Below are 27,961 nucleotides of genomic sequence, written 5' to 3'. Positions count from 1 at the left end.
AGATGTGTGACAAGTGATGCCTCGCTTTACCTCCACTCTTACTGCAATCCTGCCCTAAACCCTTCTCTTAACTTTGTTTGCACATCTTTGCAAAGGATAGATACACATCAAAACAGTAAGACCTGTTAAAGAAACATGTCTATTAAAGACTTAAGCTTCCCATAACTTTATAATGCTGTTAGAAAGAGAATTTCCTTTTTCAAATTATCCTCTTAAAGTGGACTATTTGTTCCGCTGGACGCCCTTTCTGCCATTTTGCTTCCATGCCACACTGCTCTCTCTAGGGGGTAAACCATGAGTACAGTAAATGCACGCTTGGCTGGCTCAGCTTTTAAATATGAGACTGGAGAATGACCAAGATGGTGCAAGATGGTGTGTGACGACACAATATTCCATCTTAAAAGGGTACCTTTAATTCTTCAAATTGATTTATTTTATTTTTTTTACTTTCAAGCTAAAACATCAATTTACTGCTTATTGCTCCTTTAAATTGTACAACGACAGTTTAGTTAGGTATCTTGTTTAAGGTGTTCTCAGACTGCCATAAAATGGCGCTCTGGGTCAGATCACCCATTATGTGCAGAATCCGATCCTCCCCAGTTGCATAAGCAAGTTTTTTAGAAGGGAAGCTCATATGAAGCATCAATATGTGTCATGATAAATATTGACCTGCATAATAATCCAAATTAAATGGTTTAAACATTATGCAGTGTTGCTTTAAATTACCCATTAGTCCTGTTATCATGGCTTGAATCAATGAACCATTAAATTCATTCTTGGCATTAATAAAACAGTTTTGATCGTGTTTATTCCTTGGTAAATGTTGACCCTTACGTTAATAACTAGACTCCCTAAAGTTTGCTAACATTTCTTACCCACGGTATATCGAAGGTTAGTTGCTTAAGAACTGACAGGCAGTGTTTACCTCTCAAATGCTGCTTAATCGTCTGTAGAGACACTACTTCTTCTTTACCCTTTAAACAAAGAGGAAGTTTCATACCACTGCATATTTTTCATATACATGAAATGAGGAAAGATAAATCACACTAATAAGTTAAACTGTAAAATTAATCTAAAAAAATCCAACGACGATTTATCTTGGTTCGATGTAGGAGATGTTACCATAAGGAAAAAAACAGTTCTGTAAACTACACTCACCGGCCACTTTATTAGGTACACCTGTCAAACTGCTCGTTAACACTTAATTTCTAAGCAGCCAATCACATGGCAGAAACTCAGTGCATTTAGGCATGTAGACATGGTCAAGACAATCTCCTGCAGTTCAAACCGAGCATCAGTATGGGGAAGAAAGGTGATTTGAGTGACTTTGAACGTGGCATGATTGTTGATTGCCAGAAGGGCTGGTCTGAGTATTTCAGAAACTGCTGATCTACTGGGATTTTCACGCACAACCATCTCTAGGGTTTACAGAGAATGGTCCGAAAAAGAAAAAACATCCAGTGAGCGGCAGTTCTGTGGGGGGAAATGCCTTGTTGATGCCAGAGGTCAGAGGAGAATGGCCAGACTGGTTTGAGCTGATAGAAGGGCAACAGTGACTCAAATAACCACCCGTTACAACCAAGGTGGGCAGAAGAGCATCTCTGAACGCACAGTACGTCGAACTTTGAGGCAGATGGGCTACAGCAGCAGAAGACCACACCGGGTGCCACTCCTTTCAGCTAAGAACAGGAAACTGAGGCTACAATTTGCACAAGCTCATCGAAATTGGACAATAGAAGATTGGAAAAACGTTGCCTGGTCTGATGAGTCTCGATTTCTGCTGCGACATTCGGATGGAAGGGTCAGAATTTGGCGTCGACAACATGAAAGCATGGATCCCTCCTGCCTTGTATCAACGGTTCAGGCTGGTGGTGGTGGTGTCATGGTGTGGGGAATATTTTCTTGGCACTCTTTGGGCCCCTTGGTACCAATTGAGCATCGTTGCAACGCCACAGCCTACCTGAGTATTGTTGCTGACCATGTCCATCCCTTTATGACCACAATGTACCCAACTTCTGATGGCTACTTTCAGCAGGATAATGCGCCATGTCATAAAGCTGGAATAATCTCAGACTGGTTTCTAGAACATGACAATGAGTTCACTGTACTCAAATGGCCTCCACAGTCACCAGATCTCAATCCAATAGAGCATCTTTGGGATGTGGTGGAACGGGAGATTCGCATCATGGATGTGCAGCCGACAAATCTGCGGCAACTGTGTGATGCCATCATGTCAATATGGACCAAACTCCCTGAGGAATGCTTCCAGCACCTTGTTGAATCTATGCCACAAAGAATTGAGGCAGTTCTGAAGGCAAAAGGGGGTCCAACCCGTTACTAGCATGGGGTACCTAATAAAGTGGCCGGTGAGTGTATATTGCAATATTTCATCATACAATATTGGTACCAATTTAAAATTTGGTAAAATTGAGCTTAATTATAAAACACATATATATAGGCAAACATTAATTTCATTGTGTAACTTTTGTACGGTTCTTAGCCCTCCAGCCACTAGGTTGCAACGCACCACCAAGAACCTATTATTCAGCACCAGCTAAAGCCGGGCATACACCATGCGATTTTTTCAATCGTCACACTGTACGACGAAACCGCAGGGTTTTGTCGTATAGTGTGAGTTCACAGCTCAGGATGTTTGTTCTCACACTGTGTGACCCGACGCTCTGATGCGATCTACCTGTTCACACTGTACGTCTAAAAACCTTGTCGGACTCAGCTCCGCAATGAGGTGGCGCTAATCGGACTCATCTCTCCCGAAGCCAAACCCTCAATAGAGTGAACAGCGCTGCCTTGGCTATATGTTCAATTTTGTGTGCCGAAAGACCTAAAAAGAAAAGGCAATGACGTATTTGGACAAAACATGGCTGAGCAAACTTGGCTAATATGGTCTGTCAATTTTACAGAAAAAACTCCATTTCACTCGCACCATCGCCATGCTGCTGTGTTTACATCTGAGAGGAGGAAGAAGAACAATCCTTGTTTGCGCACTGAGTGATTTGCCACCGACCGCCGACTGAATTTTAAACATGTTAGATTTTCCCCCGACGTCATGAGAGGCTGATCACTCCTCGTTACCCCCTGTACACTACACGATGCACCATCAGGCTGAAAGTCGGCCTGATCGGAATAATTCTCGCACGACTGAAAAGTCAGCCCAAAAAGGGCAACAAATCATACAATGTATGCCCAACTTAAGCAGAGCAACAAGATCTTGTGATGTTTTCCAGAGATATATTATAAAAAAAAAACAAAAAAAAAAACAATATACCGTCCTAGCTTCTGTATCGGGATAAATCATATTGTGAAACAAGTATCAGAATATGCATCATATTTTACTTTAATCTTCATAAAAAAAGAAAAAATATAATCATATATATTATATATATATATATATATATATATATATATATATATATATATATATATATATATATATATATATATATATATATATATATATAATTTTATTTAAAATACTTGTTTCTTACAGTTATTCCTATAACTATTATATAAATCATATAAAGTTAAATCATTTGCCTTCAGGGGCACATGATTAAACTGTTCAACAATAATCTAATTAAATCCATATATTGACATGTGAAAGTTCTGGACCAGCTGCAGCTAAACTCTGTGCCAGGGTTACAGCAAAGTGGCTCCATTTTTGTTATCTGGTTACACAACAGAAATGTTTTTAATTATGAGATCAAATAAAGAGGGAGCGCTGAATGCAGAGAGTGAACGTGTTGGCCAAGTTTTAAATGACTGTTTTTAAATAGATTTCTCAGACCAATAAAATTAGTTGGATCTGTTCAAATGTGTGTCATTACTATTTGGTAACAGAGCACAACCCTTCAGGCATTGTATTTATGGCAGATTTTGACACCGAAACCTTAGAGGGAAAAAAAGTGATGCGTCGAGCAAATATTAACGATCTTGCATAACTTCCCCCACGAAATCCTTTTTACTGGAAGTGACTCAAGGCAAATCAGACTTAAAAGCAGCACTAAATTTAATATTTTTTACATAAGCAGATATTTATGGCAGAAATGTATTGCATAAAAATGTAATTGTGCTGCAGGGTAAAGTACATGTTTAATATGCGAGAGAATCAGTTTTTTATCCGCTTTCTTGGATAGCTGAGTTCTATGTATTCTATTTGTTGTGCCCGGTGTTGCCTTGTTTCATTACACAACACTATTATTTCCAAAGAGGATGCTTAATAGCTTATTCTTAGAAACCAAAAAGAACATTATAAAGTTCTTGATTGCATTGCGTATACTGTCCCTGCATCCATGCCACCTTCCTCTCTGAAGAACAGCCTCCACACACCGTGATGCTTCCACCACCGTGTTTCACTATATAGTGTGCCCTACTAGTCAGCACACAGTCCAGCTGCTCATCTATGAAGTGACCTTAACCTTTTATAGGGCAAGTTAGTGTTTTTGATCACTTCCCTTACATATGGACCCCCCCCCCCCCCCCCCCCCCCCCCCCCCCCCCAGTCCCTCAGTGATGTCTAGCGGCACAAGATCTATATCCAGCCATTCAGCAAAGATACTGCTACATGGCTGTACATCTTATTTAGGCATCTGACCAATCAGATGAGCTCTTGAATAATATATTACCTACTGTAAATTAAGCTGAAAAAAAGTCTACAAGTCAAGAAAAAAAAAAGGTACAGAGCTAATTGAAAAGTTAAAAAGTAAAGTTTAAAAGTTAATAAGCCTGGTTAAGAATTATATTTAGGTTTATAAACAAAAAAAAAAATTAAGTGTTAGTGTCAGCATTAATGCTTCTAAGATTATGTTGGACCAAAAACAATGTGTTTCTTTCACTCTAAGAGTGTTTTTTCATGAATTTCTTATAGAAGCACTTTTATTATTTTGCTTAATATATTCAGGCAAGTTGGATTTTCTTGTTATTACATTGACATACTTTTTTTTTGCATCAAAATATCCATATAAGAATGTTGCAAAGGTAATAAGGTCTTGTCCTGTATTCCAATAACATTATTGGCTTTTCGCTGAGTGCCCCTATAAATTGTTAAGAGCAGGATGGTGACCCTGAATTTCATTTGGGCATATCAAGAGTAATAGGGAAAAAGTCTAAATGTTTCCCGTACAGTGAGTTTTATATTTCCCTTTTTCCAAAAAATAAAGAAAACTTAAAAACTAGATATATTCTATTTGCTTGACACTTCACTACTTAGTGTTTGGATTAATCTTATAATCATAATTTGATTTCCTGAGGCTGATTTGAAGGTGAATTTTTATTTAATTTTTTCGGGGCACAGCCCTCATCTATGCGACACTTAAACCTCCATCACTGGACTAACACTAACAGTCTTTACAGCTTGATCGGTCTGATGACAAAGGCCAGACACATCATGGTCAAAGGTCAGAGGGAGAGGCCTAATGTCACTCTGCTGTTGTAATGCCAGGTGCAGGGGTGGATTTTGGAAATTTGGGGCCCTAGGCAAAGACAGGCAGGGGGCCCTCTGAATTGAGAAAACAACACATAAAACAGACCAATTATATAGAGAAATGTTAATAGAATAGACATGTTATTTGTTCTACATTTTGTCCCTTTTCTGGTTGTTTTCCTCTCTATGTTTTGTACTCAGCTGACTTTTCATGCTGTCTCAAAAGGAATGAAAGATTTTTTCCAAGTACTAAGCTCACTTGGAGCTTAGTGCTCCTTCCTGTGTTTCCAAATAGGTGACGGCAAAAGTAAATAACCCAGTCCTTCTTTTCACTGTAGACAAGCCATGATCTGCTTATCTGTTCTCCATTTTTCATTTGGATGAAATAATAGCTGCATGAATCATGACAGCAGACGAGATAGAGGAGAGCAGGAGGCGGGGTTACCAATCTAATTGCTCCGGAGAGCAGACGTTGGTGCTTTAAGCAGCAGAAATAAGTCACTAGATTTGCCGCTTGGCACTTTTTTCAAATAAAAGTGCTAGAGGGGTCTGAATAGTCACTAAATATAGCAAGAATAGTGCTAAGTTGGCAACATTGCTCTTCATACTGTTTGTTTTCAACTGCTTTACTGCTGTTTGTTTGAACCTTTTTGAACATGTGCAGCAAATGGACTGATCTAATGTGGTGGACACTAAAGGGGAGGGGGGGGGCTGAGACACAGTTAATATTATAAGTGTTCTGATGGCATTTTAGTGGAAGGATTTTTTTAATCAAAAGCATAACTAATGAACAAAAATAAGGAATACTTGTATTAACCATACATGTAAACTGAGTTTTATGGGCCCCCCAGGAACTTGGGGCCATAGGCAGCTACCTAGTATTGCCTAATGGTAAATCCCACCCTGGCCAGGTGGGATGCGTGCAATAGTCCAACAATAAACAAATTCCATCCAACAGAAGGCAAAAACTATAACAAGAAAAACATATTTGAATGCAACATAACAAACAAAGCAGATTGCGTATGAAGCACTACTGACATCAGATATCACACTCTGCGTGAATTCAGCTCAAAGCAGAGCAAAGTTGTCAGCAGGACCCTCGTTATTTCTGTGTTGGCGCCATGCAGGACAGTCAGACACAGAGCTTGAATAGGCAGCAGAGTATTACACACTGTACAGTTTACAGTCACCGATTATACATAGCAGCATACCCCACTGCTGAGGTGTTGTCACTGATACCGAGCAGGCTTCAAGCTTATAAATGGCAAAGAGGGCAGCTCCCTCCAGGCAGGCTCACAGATGACAGGAACAGGGAAAGGTGGTGCTCTGCCTGTTATTTAAAATGCTAAATTTCCTTTTTTTAATTATTTATATCTTTCTATTCCTCATTTCAGATGATGGAAAACATTGCATTGGCTGTGATATTTAAAAATAAGCCATTGAATATTACTTGGATTTATTTTGTGTCTAAATCATAATAAATTCTGCAAAAAAAAAGTTCTTAAGCTTATTAAGAAATTATTATGGAGTAAAAGTAATAGATTTGTGAGAACTACTACACTGCATGGTTGGTGTTGTTTTAGAATCCTACACTGAAAAAATTATCTAGGAATAAGTTATTATTTCTCAATTTAAGTTTATTTACCCCTAATTTGAGTAAGTAAATTAGATTGTTTGCCAATGGAATGAGTATTTATACTCTTAGAATAAGATAATTAGATAATATGCACTTGAAATAAGACAATGCAATTGGTTTTTCTTATTTTAAATGTAAATTGTCTTGATCCTTTGGCAAAATTTCTCTTTTACCTCCTCAATCCAAGAAAAAATGCACTTATTTTAAGAAAAAATGACAACTTTTTGCAGTATACATGGTATATGTATGTATTTATGGTTGTAAAACGAGTATTTTGTTTCTCCTCGCTGATAAAGTTTGAAAAAAAGGAAAAAGTCTGAAAAAATTGGGAACTGAAGGCGGGAGAGTATATCATTTTTTTGCATGTGACAATTAACGACATTTTCTGGTTGTCAAGCAGGAAATGCGCACTTAAAATCCCGTCCGCCGGGGTTTGCAGAGGCGGTGGTGTTTTATTCCCGAAGGTGCCGCTGAAATATAACTCACCCGCTCTGAAGGTCAGATAGAACGAGTCAGGTTGAAGAAAAGTGCGCGTCCGCTTCCCCCGGAGCTCAGATAGCAGACCCAACAGCGGCTTTCAAACGGGAAGAAAAAAATCCAAAGGGAAAAGAAAAAAACTAGTAGTAAAGTTGAAGGGTGCTTTGTTTCTAAGAATTTCCACACACTGGGAGCTGACAGCTGCTCGTACTTCGGGTTCTGAATTGTATTCGTTTTGACGGTCGGGATGTTGTCACAACTCTGAGCGTCTGCGGTCACCTGTGCCACCACCAATGGCAGACCTCCAACGGGATTGTGGGTAATGGAGTTTTTGCTCAGTCTTTTTGGAAGATGAGTTCCTGAAGATGTTTATAAAGAGAGCAACTGGATCTGCTTATATCAATTTGTTTTTTGTTTTTTTATGATTAGAGAAAGTGAAAGTTTTAAAATTTTGCCTCAGAAGCATGCTGATCTTTATCCTTCAGTTGTTCATTTTTTTTTTCCTATCAAGTCTTTTTATAGCCACAAACTTTATCAGGGTTTTGTTGTTTATCTGAGTTTAAAATATAGACCAATACAAGGATGATCTATATCTAGGTCTATAAATGTCAAACTGGTGGCTTGCATTTGACAGTGTGAGGAAAGGAAAAAAAGTTGACAGAATGTATAGAGCTACTTTTGTTCCATTATTGTTCCATTATTCTAAAAAAAAAAAAAAAAGTAAATGAAAAAAAACGTTTTGTAAACTGAAATGTGGAAAATACTTCAATTTAGAAATGAAACTTAAAAACATTTTAATCAAAGATGTTTTAAGAGTAACTTTGCTGTTTTGTAAGGTGTTTTCAAATGAATTTTTCACATTTTTTTTTTTTTTTTTTATCTGTAATACTGATTTTTTTATATAAAAAATGTCCCAATATATTTATTTTCAATTACTTTCACATCTAAATTTTTAAGATTTTTTTAATCTCTTTTTTTTATCTCCGTTTTTTCTTTTTAACCTCATTTTGTTCTTTTTTTTTCAGACTGGATTTCAAAAATTCCATTTTCTTTTTCAAATTGCATTTCACAGATTGAATTATCTTCACTTTAAAACCCATACAAACACTATCCATAGAAAAGTTGTTGCCAAAATCCAAGCAAACCAATGGAAATGCATAATTTCTCCTCACTCTACTTTTACGTGTTTATATCATCACTGGAAGTATTTTTTTTTATTTGCATTACTTTCTTTCTTTCAGTCTATAACCAGCCCCACTACTTTGTCAAATGTATTTTACAAATATATCCAAAACATTAGAAAACAGTTAAAAACTTCAATATTTTCTGTCATAGATTCCTAAAAGTAGAACTCATATATTTGTTGCACAAAACACTGCGTTAGTGCGAGGTGGCATGAAGCCATCCCCCTGTGGTTCTGCTGCGATATAATCTAGGGTCAGGTTCAATTTTATTCAGTTTATTTCTTTAGCACCAATTCATAACATATCTCATCTCAAAGCAATTTACAGAGATAATTTAATCACATTATAAAAATGTCTTACCCTAAGGAAAAGCAGCTGATTGCATCCATTCACTAACCTTAGGGGATTCACGTTCATTTTGTGATTGACTCTACAGTAATCCCTCCCACCAAGCATACATGCAGCAACAGTAGAGAGGAAAAACTCCCTTTAAACAGGAAGAAACCTCCAGCAGAACCAGGCTCAGTGTGAGCGGCCATCTGCCGAGGGCGATTGGGGTTCAAGGAGACAGAAGCAGACATATAAAAAGGAACATAGAAGCACAGATTTATAATTACACTCTTTGTTAGAAAAGGTAATAGTAAGCTACTTCTACAAGGGCCGCTGTCAATGAAAGAAACAGTTAAGGAGATGAACTCTGAGCCAGTTTTCATGTCATGTCCAGTGGGGTACCAAAATGGCCGACCCAGTTCTCCAGATGCTCTAATAAAATGTGATAAAAAGTGATCAGTATCAAATGCTGCACTGAGGTCCGATAATGCCAGTACTGTGGCCCTTTTACAGGCTGAATTTATTTGGATGAACGCCTTTATCAGGGAGGTCTCAGTACAAAAGGAAGGAAAATATGTGGTGTAAAAAGACTTATTTAAAATATGGGGGAGAATCACAAAGAGTGGACTGGAGTCAGATCTTCAAGACATGCAAGACATGGGTTTCAGCTGTCGCATTCCTTGTGTCAAGCCGCTCCTGAACAGGGAATAATGTCAGAACATCTCACCCGGGCTAAAACTAATGGGAACTGCTGAGTGGTCCGAAGTTATGCTTTATGATTAAAGGAATTTTTGCATTTCACTTGGAAATCAAGGTCCAAAAGTGTGGAGAAGGAGAGGAGAGTTTGTTACCTGAGGTCCAGTGCAAAGTTTCTACAATCAGTGATGGTTTCGGGTGATGGTGCAATGACATCTGCATGTGTTGGTCCAATGCCTTTTCCTAGGTCCAAGGTCAGTTTAGCCGTCTCTCAGGAAGTTTTAGAGCAGTTCATGCTCCCTGCTACAGAACCAACTGTATGGAGATGCAGATTTTACTTGACACCTGCACTGAGTGCCAAAGCTCCTGTTTTAAAGTTTTAGGGAAGTGGCTGTTCCAACTTCTCCCGAGTGGTGCACGACTTTACATGAGTGAATAGTGAATAAGTGAATGTGACTGGCTGTTTATCAAGATGGCAGGATTGTTGTGGTTCGCAAGGAAGTTGTTTGTGGCCAGTTTGTCGGAGGCATCTTGCTAATCAGTTAGCAACTTAGCGCTAGTAGGATCCCAATGGGAAATTCCATTGGGACCAAGTAGCACTAAATTGGTGACTTAGAAACGACACTGTCAAGGAATGCTATGGACAGAGGAAACATGCAAGAGGAGGAGAGTTTAGTGTCAGAGGTCGTGGATGAGTCTCCTCCGTCATACATTTTTTATTTAGAGGAGGAGAGCGGGGATGAAGATGTTGTGGAAGAGGATGCCAGGGCGGCAGAAGCTTGGTTTGGTGTAGAAGGCTTACAGCCGTACATGTTTGAGCCCTTGCCTCGCAACGCTGCCAGTTCTGTTAGCTCTACGCCTGCTGAAGACACAGACGTCCATCCCCGTGAACACTGGGACGGAACTCAGTGGGAAAGGAAATGATTCTTATTTCAACCGTTGCGTATATTAACTGCGCCATATGAATCAAGATGCTATGACCGAAAAAATTTGATTGTTAGATGTCCGTTGATATATGATTGGCTGAATTTAGGTGTAAAGGCTGACGTATAACTAACTGGCCTGCATAAAATAATAATAAAAAAAACACTGACAGATTTTTTTTTTTATAGAAATTTTCTAACTTTTGGGACAATATGGTCTGATAAAGAGTACATTTATATACATGTTTAAGCCAGAATGATTTGACATTTAAATATGACGTCCCTACGACTTTAAGGATCATACTATCCCTGATTTCAATTGTGAAGCAAACTCACCTGACCAATAGAAAGTCTATGCGGTATTGTGAAGAGTAAGTTGTGATATGGCTGACCTAACAATGCAGAGGAGCTGAAGACTATCATCAGAGCAACCTGGGCTCTCACAACACCTGAGCAGTGCCACAGCTAATCAACTCATCTTATTTTATTTTCCTATGCTAATTTTTGGGTTTTCATTAGTTGTATCTTACAATAATTGAATTTATAGAAAATACGTCTGTGTGAAATGGATGAATATAAAGAACAGGTTTCATTTTTTCTAAGGAATTCCTGATTTTTTTTTTTTTTTATTATTCTATGAGCAGCGCCTGTACATTTGAATTTTAATTCTGAGGTCCTTTTTCTTCATCTCTCTGCTACAACCCTGAGAATTTACCCCTCAAAATCTACTTTCCACAGGAGTTTGACTTTGTGAGGATAAAATGTTTGTCTGCATTAGTCCTTTTCCACCATAAATGTGTAAATCAATGTTGCCAGGTTTTCATTGAGCAACCTGTCAGAGCTCCATTTCATTTTCCCTAAGACCCCTTTGAGCCACGTGTGTATTTCCTCAGAGGGATATGTGATACACATCGACGCATGTTGAGCTCAACGTCTGTTGCACAACAAAAAGCTTTGCACTGGAAGGTTGCTTTCAAGGCATACTGCAATCTGGGGATTCCTGATACCATGGGTCCTTCTAGACAGGGGCCAACAAGAGCCTGTTACAACCTGTATGCGCTGAACAGGCATCAATTACAGTTCAGTTTGAATTTTGATTTAAAAATAAGGTAAATTGCTTCAGTTGCACCGTGATTTTCAGCTCCCCGATATATCGATCTTTGAGTTCCTAATTTTAATTTAAAAAAAAAACATTTTAGCATAAAACAATGAGGAGAAATGGGCTACCTCATGAGGAGCCCTTTTGCTGTGCAGCCGAGCCATATCTATAGTTGAGTCATGACTCAAACCCAAAACAACATAAATGACAAAATAAGTAAACAATCACTATCTTTCAGTGGTGTCAAAAGTACACACATTTGTTACTTTAGAAGAAGTATAGATACTGCAGTTCAATAACACTCTGGTAAAAGTTGAAGTATCAACTTGACCTTTTAACTCAAGTACCATAAAAGTAAAAGAGTATGCGCTCCAAAAACTACTTAAAGTATAAAGTAACCTTTAAAAAAAAAAACAGCCAGATGCCACTATATGAATTGAAAGTTCAAATTTTCAACTATTTTGAAAATTTATTTGAGATAGGACCAAGGATGAGGGAAGTCTTGTTGGTCTCTGTCTCCATTTCCCGGTACGCTCTCGCCTGTGTCCGACCTTTCAGACATTTCAAAATGTTTTTCTGAATCCGACATTGTAGCATGGCATAGGCAATTCACGTTAGCAGTTTGAAGAACACCTGCTTGCTTCTGATGATTTCCTTTAGCTAACCAATGAGTGTTTGCGTTTTATGATTCATCTAATTACACTAGTTTTCACTAGATGTTGATGGAGCCAATGATCTGCATTGGATGGCGCACATGAAGTGAAATAAATATTTATAAAAATTAAACCGAAGCCAAGAGTAACGAGTAACGTTTGTTTTAAAAATGTAAGGAATAGAAAGTACAGATACTTGTGTGAAAATGTAATGAGTAGAAGTCAGAAGTAGGAAGAAAAATAAGTATAGATAGTATAGATACCTCAAGTACAAAACTGAAGTAATTGTACTTCGTTACTTGACACCTCTGCTTTTTTTCTCCTTATACATTTGATAGCTGGGAAAAATATTGCAATATATAGTAATATCGCAATATCATGATCATACCATATTGTCCCCCAAGTATTGTGAAACTTATCGAATCGCAACACCCCTGCCATTACTCACTCCTAATCAAGATAGAAACCCAGTTTTAATCTCACTTAGGCTTTAATTCTGATTACTTTAAAATAATCATTTTTATTTAAAATAAGGCAAAAATATGTGATGTTTCTGAAATATAAATGCTAATTAACCTAATGCTCCATTTATACAGGTCACTTTTATCTTTTTGTAGATATTTAATTAGGAGCTAATTATTTAATTTCTGATAACTTTTTCCCTATGGTAGGGGAATTCTGATTTGTGGTTAGTAAAATTTAAATATTCAACCTAAATATCAAACTTTTCCATTGGAACTTCACTTCAGTCTAGAGTCACAAGACTGTTTTGGAGGGTTTTAATGCAATTTCAAGGATGAAATATTGCCGGGTTTTTTTTGTTTCACAAAAATATACCGATAGAAATGCTATCGGCTGATCAAACGTTTTTTTTATTAAACTTATTCAAATTAGGAAGATTTTTTAAAGTTTTGATTTGTTTTTTTAACTCCCAGAAAGCTGAGTAATGCACTGCTGTAAGCATGTGAAAGTATACCAACAGCTTGACATATGTAATACCAAGAGCGACCACTGGAGGGAGGCACAGATAGTTTATTGTACTGCATGAACAAGTCAAGATGTACAGGTTTAATTTTTATCTTAAATTTATTAGCAACTGAAATGTTTTTTTGGTTATTAAAAACTATTTGGTGATAATAGAAATAGTTTTATTTGTTATTTTCATTCTGTTAATCTTTACAACAGAAACAAGAATGGAGACAATTGAAAGAGCAGTGGCTTTATTCAAGTCCAGCATGTTTTATCACAGATACCTTTCATTTGATGAACCTAAACCATCATGTTATATAATCTGCTGCCAAACTCAAACAACCAGCTGTCCTTTGGTGCAAGGGTTTTACTACTACAAAGATATGTGGATGATATAATGCCTGTTTTTCCCTCTACCATCTATGTGCAAATCAAATAGTTCTGAATCTCTGAAAATGATTAAACCAATAAGAGTGGGAGCGCTGCTTCCCATCACCAGGCATAACTGATCTAAATATGACATCCAGGCCAGTCAGAGCTACACCGCCTATGGCAGTGAATGGCATCGCTTGATTTGCAAAAACATAAAAGATCTTCCAGTAAACAGTTAAAACAAAAAGCTGTCAGATTAGTTGTCTGGAAAAAATTATATTTCCAACCTCTTTCTTATAAAGCAATCAAATATGAAAACAGTTGGATATTTTAAAAATAAACCAAATTTGCTAAATAAATGTATAAATACTAGAAACAGGCTTGAACCAATCTGCTGCATCAGTAGGAGAAAAAACCGCCCCACTGATCTAATATTTTAACTTTGAAGAAAGCATTGATTAAGCAACATAACGTTTTTCGCATAACATTCAACGTTAGCCGATCCAATTAAATAAATTACATTCCTGTTTTTTTTGTAAACGATGACCAACAACTGAATGTGATTCATTTTATGATTATTTTGGACAAATATTAGAGTTCTTGGTTTTCTCAGGGTGGAATGGAAGGAGGAGTCATTTTCCTGTGTAGGGTAACAAAGGGTAAAGCGGATGCCACCAGTCCATAAGCTTCACGCTGTGCACAGGATCCAGGACAACCTGCGTCCCGCCCTGATCCCCTCTCTGCTTTCCACGCTGAAGAGGAGAATCCTGGAACAGCAGACGGACGCGATGGTGGCGCATGTCTGTGCTCACGTTGATCGTGAACTGTTAGCAAAACAAGAACATCAGATTAGAGGGTTTTTATGGAGAGAAAAATAAGCGGTTAATGTACATTTTTTGTTTCTTTCAGAGAATCAAATTGTTGTACTGCTCCAATCCTTAACTTGAATGCTTTGATTTTAAAGGCATTTATAAAGTTACTTCTTAAAACATCAACAAACCGACTGATTATAAAAACATGAATAAATCTGAAAGACTGAGATATATTTTTCACTATAACTTTTAGTGACACCTTTATTTTAACAATTGGTCAAACTTATTTTTCAATTCCTTGTTCCAAAAAACCTACATTATGTTAACTAGTCTCTGGTCCGTCATCTTGATGCTTCCATGACTCTTAATGTTGTGAGCAGAAACCAGTTACACATAACAGCCAAAATATGCTGCACTCCATTGCTAATTTTTAATGACAAGCCCAAATACTGTGCTGAAAATATCCATTATTTATTGCACAGTCCAAAGGAGACGTTCTACCTAATCCTTCTACATCTACATCTCTGCTACCCAAATGTATTGTTAACGTGTTAATGAATACATTTTTTTTTTTACATTAATCCAAACAGATTTTCTTTTTAATTTTCTTAAATTGTGAAACGTCAACACAAGCTATTTCACAGATGCTTTTTTTTTTAAGTTATGCTTTTTTATGAACCTTTTTGGCATTTATTCTAACAAATAAAAGTTATCTTCAAAAATTAGAGTCCTTGGTCCTAAGCAAACACAAATTATATTATACAGGAATGAGTAACTAATTTAATGGTTTTTAATGCTCTTAGAAAAAAATTAATGCCGTCAACAAAGAGCCTTGAAAATCTCTCTCTCTCTCTCTCTCAATATACAAACATAAGAATATAAATATATATAACAAACACGGCAAAAATCCTTCGTCATCTTAACCCTCAACAGGCTGCAGGTATGTCCCAAATTCCCCGTTTTTCAGCCACTTTTGTTGAATTTGCATTTTCTTTTTAAATGCCACTATAATCACATTTAAGGAATTTTAATGCCAATTTAGGCCTTAATTCAAAAAGTAACAATTTAATGACTTTTAATGATCACCAGAAACTGTGATATATATATACCGTAAATCCTCTAATATAGGCCCGGGCCTTTATTTCACTCAAGTGCATAACGGTCCAGGCCTTTATTGGATAGAGGCCAGTATTAGAGACAGGCCTCTATTGCTATTTGAGCAAAACAGACTACCAGTGGAATGAATAAAAATGAGATTTTGTGTCTATTTGAACCTATAAAACACTAGGTTCATTTATTGAAAAAGTACAGTTACCATGTCTCGCTTGGTTTGAAGTAAAAAAGAAAAAAAAAAATCCTCCAATTCTGTTTAATCCTCCTCCTCAGTTTCCTCCTCCTCTTCATCTCTCCCTTTAATCTCCTCATCACTCGCGCTCCTCCTCATGTTCTGCTGCGTGTCTGTTCTCTTCCTCGCACAGACGGGCAGCAGTCAGGGCCTGTCGTCCAGCAGCGCAGGGCTGTGGTACTTGTATGTTACTTACTACCACAAGTATAATGTTGAGGTATGCCCAGAAAAAACGTTTATAGCCCCGGCCTGTATTAGAGACCGGCCATTATTTACCTCCTCTGACAGCGAGACCGGCCAATATTAGAGTCCCGGCCGCTAATGGAATACAGGCCAATATTAGAGAATTTACTATATATGTAATGCTGCTGCAATTAGTCGATGTTATTGAAGATGAAAATTCGTCAGCATGTCTATCGCCTATTTTGTTCTGAGCAACCGGCTCATCTGAGTTAAGGCAGTTCCGCTCCATAGCCCTTATTTTGTGTGCACATCACTAGCAAATTGGCTCCCTTTTTCTCTCCTGTCTCGAGCTTCTGTTACTGTTGGTTCTGGTTTGAACGTGACATGAAAATAGCAGCGGTAGGTCTCTAGAAAACCAAAAGTATCCAAAATATGGGAATACTTTGTAACAGTGATAGAGTGGTTTGCACAATCTGTAAGTCCTTGTTGCCTTATCATGGCAGCACAACCACGATGCACGAGCACCGTAAAAGGAAACACACAGGAGTGGTTGGGGATGCTTCTGAAAAGGAAAGGACGATGTAGGTAACATGATTCCTGTTTAAACGCCTAGTAAGTAATGCTCTTTATAAACCTTTTGAAGTACGATGACCGACTTTTTTTGGATGTTAAGCCGGCCCCCTCAACTCTTTGGTAATTTTTTGGTAAACTACAATGAATAACGCTATGCACGCGCATTTATAGTATTTTTTTGTGCTTTTGAGACGGCGGCACCTCGAGACAGAGGGTTTATCGAATTAACACACAGACAAAGATAGAATGGACCCTTTTTTTTTTTTACTTGGCACCACCATCCTGCGGCTACTCTGCCAACATCCATATTTTTTTGTCAAGTAGTCATTAAGATTGATCGACTGGTCGAAAAATGAATTGTTAGAAAATGAGTCGTTAGTGAAAGCTCTACTAATATATAGCACTGATTTTATTGCATTAACACACAGGTACTAGAATTAGAATCAGCTTGTCTTTGAAGATAAATCCTGTAAGGATATCAGTAGTAATGATTATATTTGCTATCAGGATGGGATATACTTGTTTTAGAGGCGAATTGAGTTCCATGAAAAAAGAAAATCCACCCACCAGGGTAAGTGTCAGTCCCATGACAACAGGGATGAAGATGTAGTTGAGCGTGGTGACCTGAAGCACACAGCAGTCAGAGTCTGGATTCATATGAACGTCTTCATATTGTTTTGGCAGGTGCAAAGACTTGGCAAAGCCGTTCTTTCCCTGCAGGGATGGAGACTGGTTTAGAATGCTATCACAGCAGGGGATCACAACAACCAAAGGGTATTCATTTAAACCAACTGTGTGCAGAACAAAGGCAAAAGTGACAGTTTGTTCCTTTAAAAAAAAAAAAAAACACACAGGCCTTTTCTCAATTCACAAGAAGGCAAGTACGGACTTGTGTCCTCGCCAAGTATGTTCTTGAGAAGAACACAGTAAAGTGTGAACTCTGGTAGAACAGGAGCATGCAGCATAAATATGGGTCAATTGGAACAGAAGCGTAGTCGTAAAGTCACCACATGCCCGACTCATCTAGGGCTGCATGTAACCTCCTGTTATTAATAGTCTCTAGATAATAATTCTTACTCTTTTCATTTAGTGGGGGAATAATAATGAAGACAGTCAGATAAACACAAATCAAACATTTTCCCAAATAAAAACACTCGCCATCAGAGCCACCAGTACTTTACACACTATGCACGCTATGCAGAGAGAGGGCTGCTGCAGACGGGCTATTGTTAGCCCTGGCTGCCGTTACGATCGGAGGTCCGCTGGTTGCCGCAGTCCTCTTAACCTGGAATTTGTTTTTTTTTTATTACACATTAAATCAGTAAATGGGCCATATAGTGATACTTAAAAGTCTGATATTCTCGCCTTAAATAATCTAAAAAAATACTTTTTTTCCGGTTTGTCGGAAGCATCTTGCTAACCAGTTAGCAACTAAGTGCTAGTAGGATCCCAATGAGAAATTCCATTGGGACCAAGAAGTGCTAAATTGGTGACTTAGAAACGACACTGTCAAGGAACGCTATGGACAGAGAAAACATGCAAGAGGAGGAGAGTTTAGTGTCGGAGGTCGTGGATGAGTCTCCTCTGTCATACAGTTTTTATTTAGAGGAGAAAAGCGGGGATGAAGATGTTGTGGAAGAGGACGCCAGGAGCTTGGTTTGGTGTAGAAGACTTCCAGCCGTACATGTTTGAGCCCTTGCCTCGCAACGCTGCCAGTTCTGTTAGCTCTATGCCTGCTGAAGACACAGACGTCCATCCCCGTGAACACTGGGACGGAACTCAATGGAAAAGGAAATAATTCTTATTTCAACCGCTGCATATATTAGCTGCGCCATATGAATATATTGGCTGAATTTAGATGTTCAGGCTGATGTATAACTAACTGGCCTGCATAAGATGACAAGAAAAAAAATAGATTTTAAGACAGGATTAAAAAAAAAATTACATTTTCTAACTTTTGGGACAATATGGTCTGATAAAAAATACATTTATATACATGTTTAAGCCAGAATGGTTTGACATTTAAATATTACTTCCCTACGACTTTAACTTAATACTCTGAGCTCTGTTAAAAGCTGCTGCTACAGCAGTGCATGCTGGGACAGCTGTCGATCTCAAGAACGGACAAGTCTGCTCTGATGCATGCTGGGTAAATAGGGAGGGGCGAGAACAAGATTCAGGGACTTTGTCCTTTCTGGGTTTGCTGTTCTTGTGAATTTGAAAAGTTCTAGGACTGTGGCTGATGATGTTTCACAAGTAAATGTGGAGAAACGACAACAGTTACCTGCTTTTTAAATTTGAAGTTGAACTCCCACAATGCTTCTGGTCGAGTGCCTGACACCTTTTTGACCCAGAAGAGTAAACACTGAAACAATAGATTACAGGCATTTAAAATCACTAATTCATAATGTCACATTTCAGCTTCAGGTCATGTTTATTCTTTTAGTATGAAGAATATTAAAGACAAAATCTTACTTTATAGTTTAAACCCATCACATTGCAGGTATATGATACCCAGAATGGCAAATGTATCAAAGGTATTTTTAAATCTAGCTTTGAAAAACTTGTTAAAAGAAAATAAACAAGCAAGGAGGTCACAAATGGAAAACTTTGTACCTTGGAGTTGAGCAACGTTGTGGGCGTGGAATCTGGCAGCACAGGAATTTTTGAAACCCGCAAGCTAAACGGCTCGTACAAATGGAAAAGAGAGCGGATCACACAAGCCCGCAGACAACGCATCCTATCCATGGAGTCCGGCTGGAGACCAAACGGAAGATCAATTTCAGCCCTGTAGTGCCTTTGAGGTACAAAAAAAAAAAAAAAAAAATGGAGTTAAAAAAACACTACACAGCATACAGGTTTACCTCAGAACTAATATGACACATTTAGCACCCAATTAGCACCGTTTGCAATAAAGAGTCTAATATGAAGCAATTGAAGCCACTCACAGCTAAAAAAAACACCCCAAATAACAGGAAAGGCTCATGATGGTTAATGTGCTCTTTTCCTATTAAAGTTTTTGTTAATGTTATGGAAATAAATCTTAAACAGTGAGGCAGGGATTCAGCTGCCCATGCTTTGAAAACAGACAACTCCTGCAGATAAGAAGATTTTAACAAACCTTAGAAAGCTGGGAACTCCTGTGTTCAGAGGTTAAGAAAGCACATCCGATATTTAAAGGTAAAGTTTTAAGATCCAGCTTCTATCTGAAATAAGTCGACTAGAAACTGGCTAAATCTTATATCACATACCGTTTATTCTTCATTCCAAAAATGAACTGAATAACAAAAACTGAATGAGAAATTGAACATAATGTGTGCAAGAATCATTTGAAAAGATTACATTCCCATCTAAAATGAGTGGAAACCTGCTTTAAAAAAATAAAAAAAAACAGTAACAACTGAATTAAGAGTAAAACAGGTGTCAAACGGCACAGTTTAATCATAGCTACTGCTCTGCTACAACAGTAAATCATATCTGTGTATAGAAGGCTGTCAAATCTCAAAATAGTTCTGCACCAAATAGAACATAAAAATAATGTGATAATATAAATTTTAGTTTTATATAAATATATTTTCCCCACAGCTTGGAAAAATCTATAGAATATTCCATATAGGGCTGAATTTTAAAACTTTATCTTATTAAAGCTGCAGTCTGTAACATTAAGGAAGTAGCAGAAAAAATTTGAAGAAAAACAGGTTTCACGCCACTCCCCCACCCTCTCTGCTTCACTCATGCCCCACCTCCAAGCTCCACCCCTCTCACAGCATCTGCGCGGCTACCGCATGCGACCGGGGGGGGGGGGGGGGGGGGGGGGGGGGGGGGGGGGGGGGGGGTTCAGCGTGTGTGAGCTGTGATTGACACTCCATCAGACGCTCCTCTGGCTGTGATTGGTTGTTTTGACTCGTCCCGAATTATTCCTTCCAGATTGAAATACAGGCAGCAGGCGGTACCAATTGAAGCAGTTTTTTTCACAGGTTACATATCACATGTACTGCTGTCTGGGCATAGGGACAGTTTTAGCCAATATGACAAAAAGGTGATTTTTAAAAACTTACAGACTTCAGCTTTAATGAGCTAATTTTAAATTCCTCACCAATAAAGAATGTGATTATTTATTGTAAAAAGTCTGAAATCAATCCTAATTAACATCGTATTTCAGGGCTCTGCAACCTGAGGCTCCAGAGCCACATGCGTCTCTTTGGACCCTCTACAGTGGCTCTTAACAGTGTCTAAAATGTATATAAAGAGCTAAGTAATTCACTGCAAAATAAATGTCAGTCTTAAAAGCTTTAGTGGTTTTTATAAGATGGATAAGAATAATTAAAAGAACCAGAAATATATGTTTTTAGAACAGTTTAGCTTTTAAGTGGTTTGGAATGTATGTATTTTAATATTATTTTAAAAGCTGAAAATACATACATTGTTGGTTGTTTAAGATTGCAACTCCTTACATATACAATATAATAATAATAATATTAATAAAAAAAAAATAGTTTTTTTCTAAAAAGTCATCTATTTTGCGGGTCTAAACAACTTTTACTTGGTCAGACTCGGGACAAAATGGCTCTTTGGAAATGAAAGGTTATAGATCCCTGTATTAATTGATTTAAAACCAATGTGAGTCATGCCTGTTGCCATTTTACTATAGATGTATAGTAATTGAACTTTATTGATCATATTTAAATTTACTCTCTGCATTTGACCCATCCCCATGGGGAGCAGTAGGCTGCCATAGTGTGGCGGTCAGGGAGCTGCGTGGGGTTAAGGGTTTATATATAATTTTATATAAATATATAAATTATTTCAAAGAGCATTAAAAGAGCATTGAAAAAGCTCTGATTTAGAGTTACTAATTCCTGTATAAACCTTGATAAATTTTTTGTCTTCATGTTTCAAACATGTTTTTTGCTGTGGTGGAAAGAGAATAATTGAAGTTCGAGATCGGATTGCCATTATGGGGAAAATGTAGATCTGATATGAGAAGAAAATAAAGCATTTTAAATGCCACTATAACCACATTTAATACATTTTAATGCCAATTAAGGCCTTAATTTAAAAAATAATAATTTAATGACTTTTAATGACCCCGCGGAAACCCTATTTATGCATTCGACTGCATTGGGAGTGTTCCTTCCTAATATCTGGTTTGTAATTAGATTGTTTATTTGAATGGATGCATGTTTATCAAACTTTTCTGCACCCAACAAACTCACTTGGCCTTATAATTACAACACCCTTATTTATTACAAAAAAGAAAATTAAAAACAATCCACAGCAGTTTCAAGTTAGAAGACATTTCGCTTCCCATCCAGGGAGCTTTTTCAATTCAAAATGTCAGGAATAGCGTTGAGTTCCTGACATTTTGAATTGAAAAAGCTTCTTGGATGGGAAACGAAACGTCTTCAAACTTGGAAACAAAGTCCAGTGGATCGTTTTTAATTTTCTTTTTTTGGAACAACTACGACCTGGATGAATCTTCACCAGCATCACCCTTACTCCTTAATTTGAGGCAATATTTTCCACATCTAATCATATGTTTCATCACATTTCAAAACAGCTTTAAAACCTTGAAACTAATCACCTTCTGTAGAGTCTGGTCCAAAAAGCTGCAGTGCAAGTAACTGTCCAGGCGCTTCTGCAGATCAAAGCAAACCTGCACACATCCTCAGGCCGAATGTAGGAAGAAAGGACCAACCAGATGTCTACTGGGTAATCCTCCCCATCACTGCTCTCACTGCTTCCTGGGATCAAAAGGAAACAGCACAATGAACACACACGGAATAAATATTCATAGAGTGATCGAAAGATTGGTTTAAAATAGAACCTTTCTTTCTCTTGGTTTTCTTTTTGCGGGTCACTTTGGTTTCGCTCCCCCCTTCATTATCATCATCGGGTTCAGGGTCATCATCACTGCTGCCTGCAGCGTCTCCTCCGACTGCAGACGAAAGGACTTCCTCTACCGCCCCCTGGGAGGCTTCCAACCCGCACAGCAATTTTACTGAAACATGAGGCTTATTAGAACACAGTCTCATTTTCATTTACAGTAATTAAACGTTAGCATGTTTTTTACCTTCTTTTTCAATCGCATTGGCGACAGCTTTCTTTACTCTACCAGACTTCACGACGGCTGGGTCCGCATCAGCAAAATCAGCAACTGTGACTAGAAAAAAATAAATAAATTAGACACATTAAGATAAACACTTTTAAACTCCTAAAACCCGAGCTGGTGTTGTGTTCTAATGACTACCGCCTGTTCAAAGTAACTTCAAAGTAACTTCAGGGCTAACAAAGTGAACGATCAGGGCTGTGTCAAAGGTTGAAGTGTAGCCTCCCGGGGCTAATTAGCTACCTGATTCAGAGCAAACGTCTCCGGCCCTAAACTTCAGCCGTTTTCGGTTCCCTTTCTTGGGCATGTCGACACCACTGATAAAGAAACGACTAACGGGCCTGTGAGTCCTGCCATGGCTCAATGGCAAGCCGAGTTAAAGAGAAAGACAAAAAAATAACAGATAAATTAAAAAATGTTCCGCCGGGGTCTTCAGCCATCATGGAATGACGTCACATCCGAAAATCCCGCGAGAAGGAAAGCTTCTCGCGCTTCTCATTTTCTTCTTCTCTATCTTCGACTTCTGTGTCGTTGCAATACTGCCGCCTTATGGAAATACCAGATATGGCTAAACTATAATGTACATTTGTGGTAGATTTGTCTCTTTTCCCCAGTGTTTGGATATTTTTAGAAGTGTGTGTGGACTCATGTCAGTTGACTGTTTAGACTGCACTCATCTACATTTAAATATTTTATATATATAGAATAGAATACAGGGCTCGATGTTAACCATTGCCTGATCGCCCGGGGCAAGTACTTTTTATTGTCGGGAGAGTACAAATTTGCTGCACCTGGAGAAAAAATTATCAATATACAGCTATGGACATTTTTACAGCAATAGATATTTGAAAATAACAGCAACATCAGAGATGTGGATAATGACAGCAGCATGTTATTTAACTGACTAAGTTAGAAACTGTGCAAAAAGCAGCATCAGTATAACAACTTATTGAGGTTGTTGGGAACAGTGGTGGTTATAGAGTCTTCCAGCTGCTGGGAGGAAGGATCTGTGATCACGCTCCCTGGTGCATTTAGAGTGCAGCAGTCTGTCACTGAAGGAGCTCTCTAGTTCAGCACCAGTTTCATGCATGGGGTGGGAGACATTATCCAACAGAGATGCTAATTCAGTAAATATCTATATATGTATCAAACTATCTATACTATCTATATACATCTATATAAATCTTGATAGATAGATAGATAGATAGATAGATAGATAGATAGATAGATAGATAGATAGATAGATAGATAGATAGATAGATAGATAGATAGATAGATAGATAGATAGATAGATAGATAGATAGATAGATAGATAGATAGATAGATAGATAGATAGATAGATAGATAGATAGATAGATAGATAGGGTTACTTTATGCTTTTTTTAACAGTTGCCCTTTTTTAAATATGAATTCTTTCGTTTATTTTTCTTTTAAGACTGGTCTGCAATGGTGGCACCAGGGGGCGCTAGAGGGCGCTAGAGCTACCATTGGAAAAGTCATAGCCTTCCAAAGAGAAATGTTTTTGGGATACCTACTATATAATTAAAGTTAATAATAATAATAATAATAGTAATAATAATAGTAATAATAATAATAATAAAAACAATAATAATAATAATTAAATTAATTATTATGATGAATATAAGGAAAACAAAACGTTACATTTCAAAAATATGTTCATTCATTAAAAAATATATATATATTATTAGAACCTCTTTTATAGATTGACTATGAAGTTGTAAAGTTAAGAAAATGTTACTTATTTTGTAATTTTGTATATTTAAATTGTCAAAATACCATATGGTGTAACTGTCTAGCCCCAATCACTGTTATGTGAAAGTAAATAAATTACTTTACATTTATTAAAATGTATTTTCAGCCACTTTTGCCATTATTTTAAATTATTTTTCTCCCCTACTATTTCATATGCAACGTTTTGCTTAATTTCTCCACAAAACAAGAAAAATATTTTTAAAAATCATTTAGGACATGTGATTAAGCAGATTATTTTTTGATGTAGGTATCATAGGTAATTCTACATTTATTATTCATCTACTTACTAAAAAACATATATCTACTTCCCCAGATGTCGCTGATGAATTCACAATGAGCTCACTCTATTTCGTTTTCCTAGATATGGGGAAATAAATACAGTGGACTGATTGTAAAAGTTTATACACTACGCTATGCTCTTTATGTGTGTTGTTATATGATTTAATTGAATAGCAGAACAACACATTTTCATTATCCAACTCATTGTTGACTTTTGCAAATTTAAGAGTAGCTCTGTTTATTCTATGCTTTTTTTTTTTTGCATCTGTTTGCTGTTTCAGAATCTGCTGGACCTGCACTGAATGCTGCAAAGCCTCTTCCCAGAGGGCAGCAGGGAGAACAGTCCATGGTGGGGGTGTGAGGGGTCATTGATGATGGTACTGGCTCTGGACAAGCAGCGCTGGGATGGAATGTCTTTAATGTAGGGAAGAGGTGCCCCAATGATCCTCTCTGCTGTTCTCACCACTCTCCTTGCCTTCTTCCAGTCTGCGGGGCTGCAGCCTCCACACCACACAGGGAGACAGCTGATCAGAATGCTCTAAAACATTTATCACTTTAACCCAATTGTACAATATACTATGCCTGGCAAAAGTATCTTTAGATGTCACGCACATTCTTACGAAACATTTTGTTTACTAATTGTCCCTGTCTGGTACCAATCCTGAACCAACCTCTGCACACAATTTGCATGTCAGAAGGAAATGGTTTTCAAGATTAACTGAAGTTCTCCTCTATCCACAAAATCTGACCCTATCTAATGGCATTACCAGGAGTTAGGGCAAAGGGATTCAGTTGTTGACACTTTGGTTTTATTTTTATTACTTTGTCCTTTTAGGATGTTGTGGTAAGAAAATTTTCGATTCTATATATTAATTTATCCTATTTACTCACTATAAAAGTTTTCACGCAGTCTGTTTTACCTGCAAGGCCACACAATTCCCCATCATGTGTGTGTTTGTAGACCAGACATTGCTTCTTCCCAAAACAAGCCAGTTTCTTTTTCAAGAATTATTCATAACATGTTACTGTTTAAGTGTCTGTAATTTGTTTTGACTCTGACTGCTTTCCATTATTGTAAGTAGAGGGAACACACTCTGCCCAGGCAGAACAGGGCTGAATACCAAGCAGTACAGGCCGTATGATGAACAGTTCTCTCTTTGTAAAAATATGAAAATAAAGTGCCGACTGAGTGAAATCCATCGATCTCTGTTTATTTAACTGGGGTGAATAGTTTAATATTTTCTCCCACTACACATATCTTTCTGTATTGACCTTTGGATCTTTCGTAGCCTTATATGAGCTGTCCTCTTCACTAATGTTTCCCTCCAAGCAGCTGCAGCTCCTACTCTAAGCTTCATGGTTCTTTTATATTCTGTTATTTCTGTTTCTATGCTTCTTTCTCACCTTTTTCTTGTTGTTTTCCTTACTCACATGTTTGGTTCAAATTTTTCCATGTTTCTGTGTTACGGTAAACTGTAACACCGTTTGCTGTAACACAGTAAACTGGGAGGAAGTGTTCATCCACTTCCTCCATCTTCATTCAACCCAAGCTCACAATCTGTTAGTATCTGGGTTTCTTTATCTTTCCTTTATCTCATTTTTTCCCCCCTACATCCTCTGTTGCCATCAGCCTTGCTTCTCAATGTCCAAAAGCCACTTTTCCATCATTCTTTGTTTGATTTCAATTTCCGCCACTTTTCCTCTGTCTTTGTATTTATTCTTTAGACTATGTTTACAAGGCTCTGACAGATTTTTTATAAACAATACACCATTTAAAAAATGAAAATGCCTGCGTATTTTTAGAGGCTTACATATATCATTTTATTTTATTTTTTTTTGTCACACCAAGAAACTCGGTTCACCTTTGGGCTACACTATGGAGCTATTGGTTATGTTGCCTTTCAAAGCAACATAACCAAAACATGACTGTTAGGTTAACTGGTCTTTAAATTGCCCTTACCTATGTTTGTTCTATATGTGTATTTGCATTTCCCTGTGAAGGACTGCTGGCATGTCCAGAGTGTATCTGTACTAACTCTGCTCAATGGTACATGGAAATATGCAAGAACTCCACTCCCTATCGAGTGAATTTTGTTCCATTATTTATTTTTTATCGTTGTTCATTTCATTTGACAAACAACAGCAAATAACAGAAGTAGCAAAGTTATCCTCCACCTGGGCCTATGAAAACCTCATTCAATAAAAAATAAAAATGCCTCTGTGTTATAGATTCTGAAAGGCCTTGCATCAAAAAAAAAAAAAAAAATGCAAGTGGAAAGAGGGTAGTGGCTAAATGAAGTGAGGTTGGAGGGTAAAATAGAATTTTGTTCCATTATTGGTTTTAGCAAAGAACACATTTTGTAAATAGAGATAAAAAAAAAAAAAAAATGAAATCTAAGAGAAATAACCCAAAAATTTTACTTTAAAAAACATCTTCCTTTTTTTTTTGTTATTAAAAAAGATTTTGAGGGTAACTTCTGTGTTGTGTTTTTCAGATTTAGTTTTTACCATTTTTTTTTAAGTTTTTACTTTTTCATTTTCATAAATTGTTTTACAGTTTTAGTGTATTCAGTATTTTTCTTTATATTTATTTATATTTTGATTTTATTTAGTCAGATATACCTTTTATCGCAGAAACGATTTTTCCTTTTTTTTATTTCAATTTTCCAGATTGAGTTATTTTAATCACATTCTCTTCACTCCTTATGGCAGGCTTTCCACTTAAGTGTGGAGCAAAAGATGCATCTACATTGGTCTGCATGAATGTTGGCAACACTATTCCTATTGCTCCATGAGGCTGGGTCAACAGCTAACATTTGCATTGGAAAGTGAAGAGAATATGATTTGTAAAACACAATTTGTAAATAAAATATTAAAAAAATGCAATTTGTAAAACTCAAACTGTAAAACAAAAACGTAAAGCAAATACCGTAATGGAAATATAAAGTAAAAAAAAAAAAATCAAATAAAGATAGAGAATTTTAAAAAGAAAAAAATCAACAAAAATAATATTTTGGAAAGCAAAACCTGAGTTACTCTTAAAACTTTTTTTTTATTAAAATGCTTTTCAAAGTTTCATTTCTAGATAGCTTTTTTCAATTTTCAATT

At 37.2% G+C, this 27,961-nt stretch overlaps 2 protein-coding genes across 3 annotated transcripts in view; both read right to left on the bottom strand.

The window, feature by feature from the left end:
* Positions 1 to 7,817, bottom strand: part of tfeb (transcription factor EB) — a 56,076-nt gene extending 48,259 nt beyond the window's left edge. The window contains exon 1 of one of the 2 annotated variants that reach the window (XM_038298086.1): positions 7,563 to 7,817. The gene's annotated coding sequence lies outside the window, so the exon portion shown is untranslated. The remainder of the gene's footprint in view (positions 1 to 7,562) is intronic. The other variant, XM_038298087.1, reaches the window with a different exon arrangement.
* Positions 7,818 to 13,641: 5,824 nt separating this feature from the next.
* tmem183a (transmembrane protein 183A) lies at positions 13,642 to 23,268 on the bottom strand. Its single transcript, XM_038298147.1, has 8 exons — positions 23,045 to 23,268; positions 22,766 to 22,855; positions 22,520 to 22,693; positions 22,277 to 22,436; positions 19,309 to 19,489; positions 18,977 to 19,057; positions 17,260 to 17,406; positions 13,642 to 14,603 (listed from the first exon to the last, which is right to left on the bottom strand). The coding sequence occupies exons 1-8, from the start codon at positions 23,106 to 23,108 to the stop codon at positions 14,412 to 14,414; spliced, it is 1,089 nt and encodes a 362-aa protein (XP_038154075.1). The 5' UTR covers positions 23,109 to 23,268; the 3' UTR covers positions 13,642 to 14,411.
* Positions 23,269 to 27,961: the final 4,693 nt, after the last annotated feature.

This window comes from Cyprinodon tularosa, unplaced genomic scaffold (genome assembly GCF_016077235.1).
Source record: "Cyprinodon tularosa strain WSP-4 unplaced genomic scaffold, ASM1607723v1 ctg40, whole genome shotgun sequence".
Taxonomy (NCBI): domain Eukaryota; kingdom Metazoa; phylum Chordata; class Actinopteri; order Cyprinodontiformes; family Cyprinodontidae; genus Cyprinodon; species Cyprinodon tularosa.
Note: the sequence above shows the minus strand (reverse complement) of the source record. Positions and strands in the feature narration are given on the sequence as shown.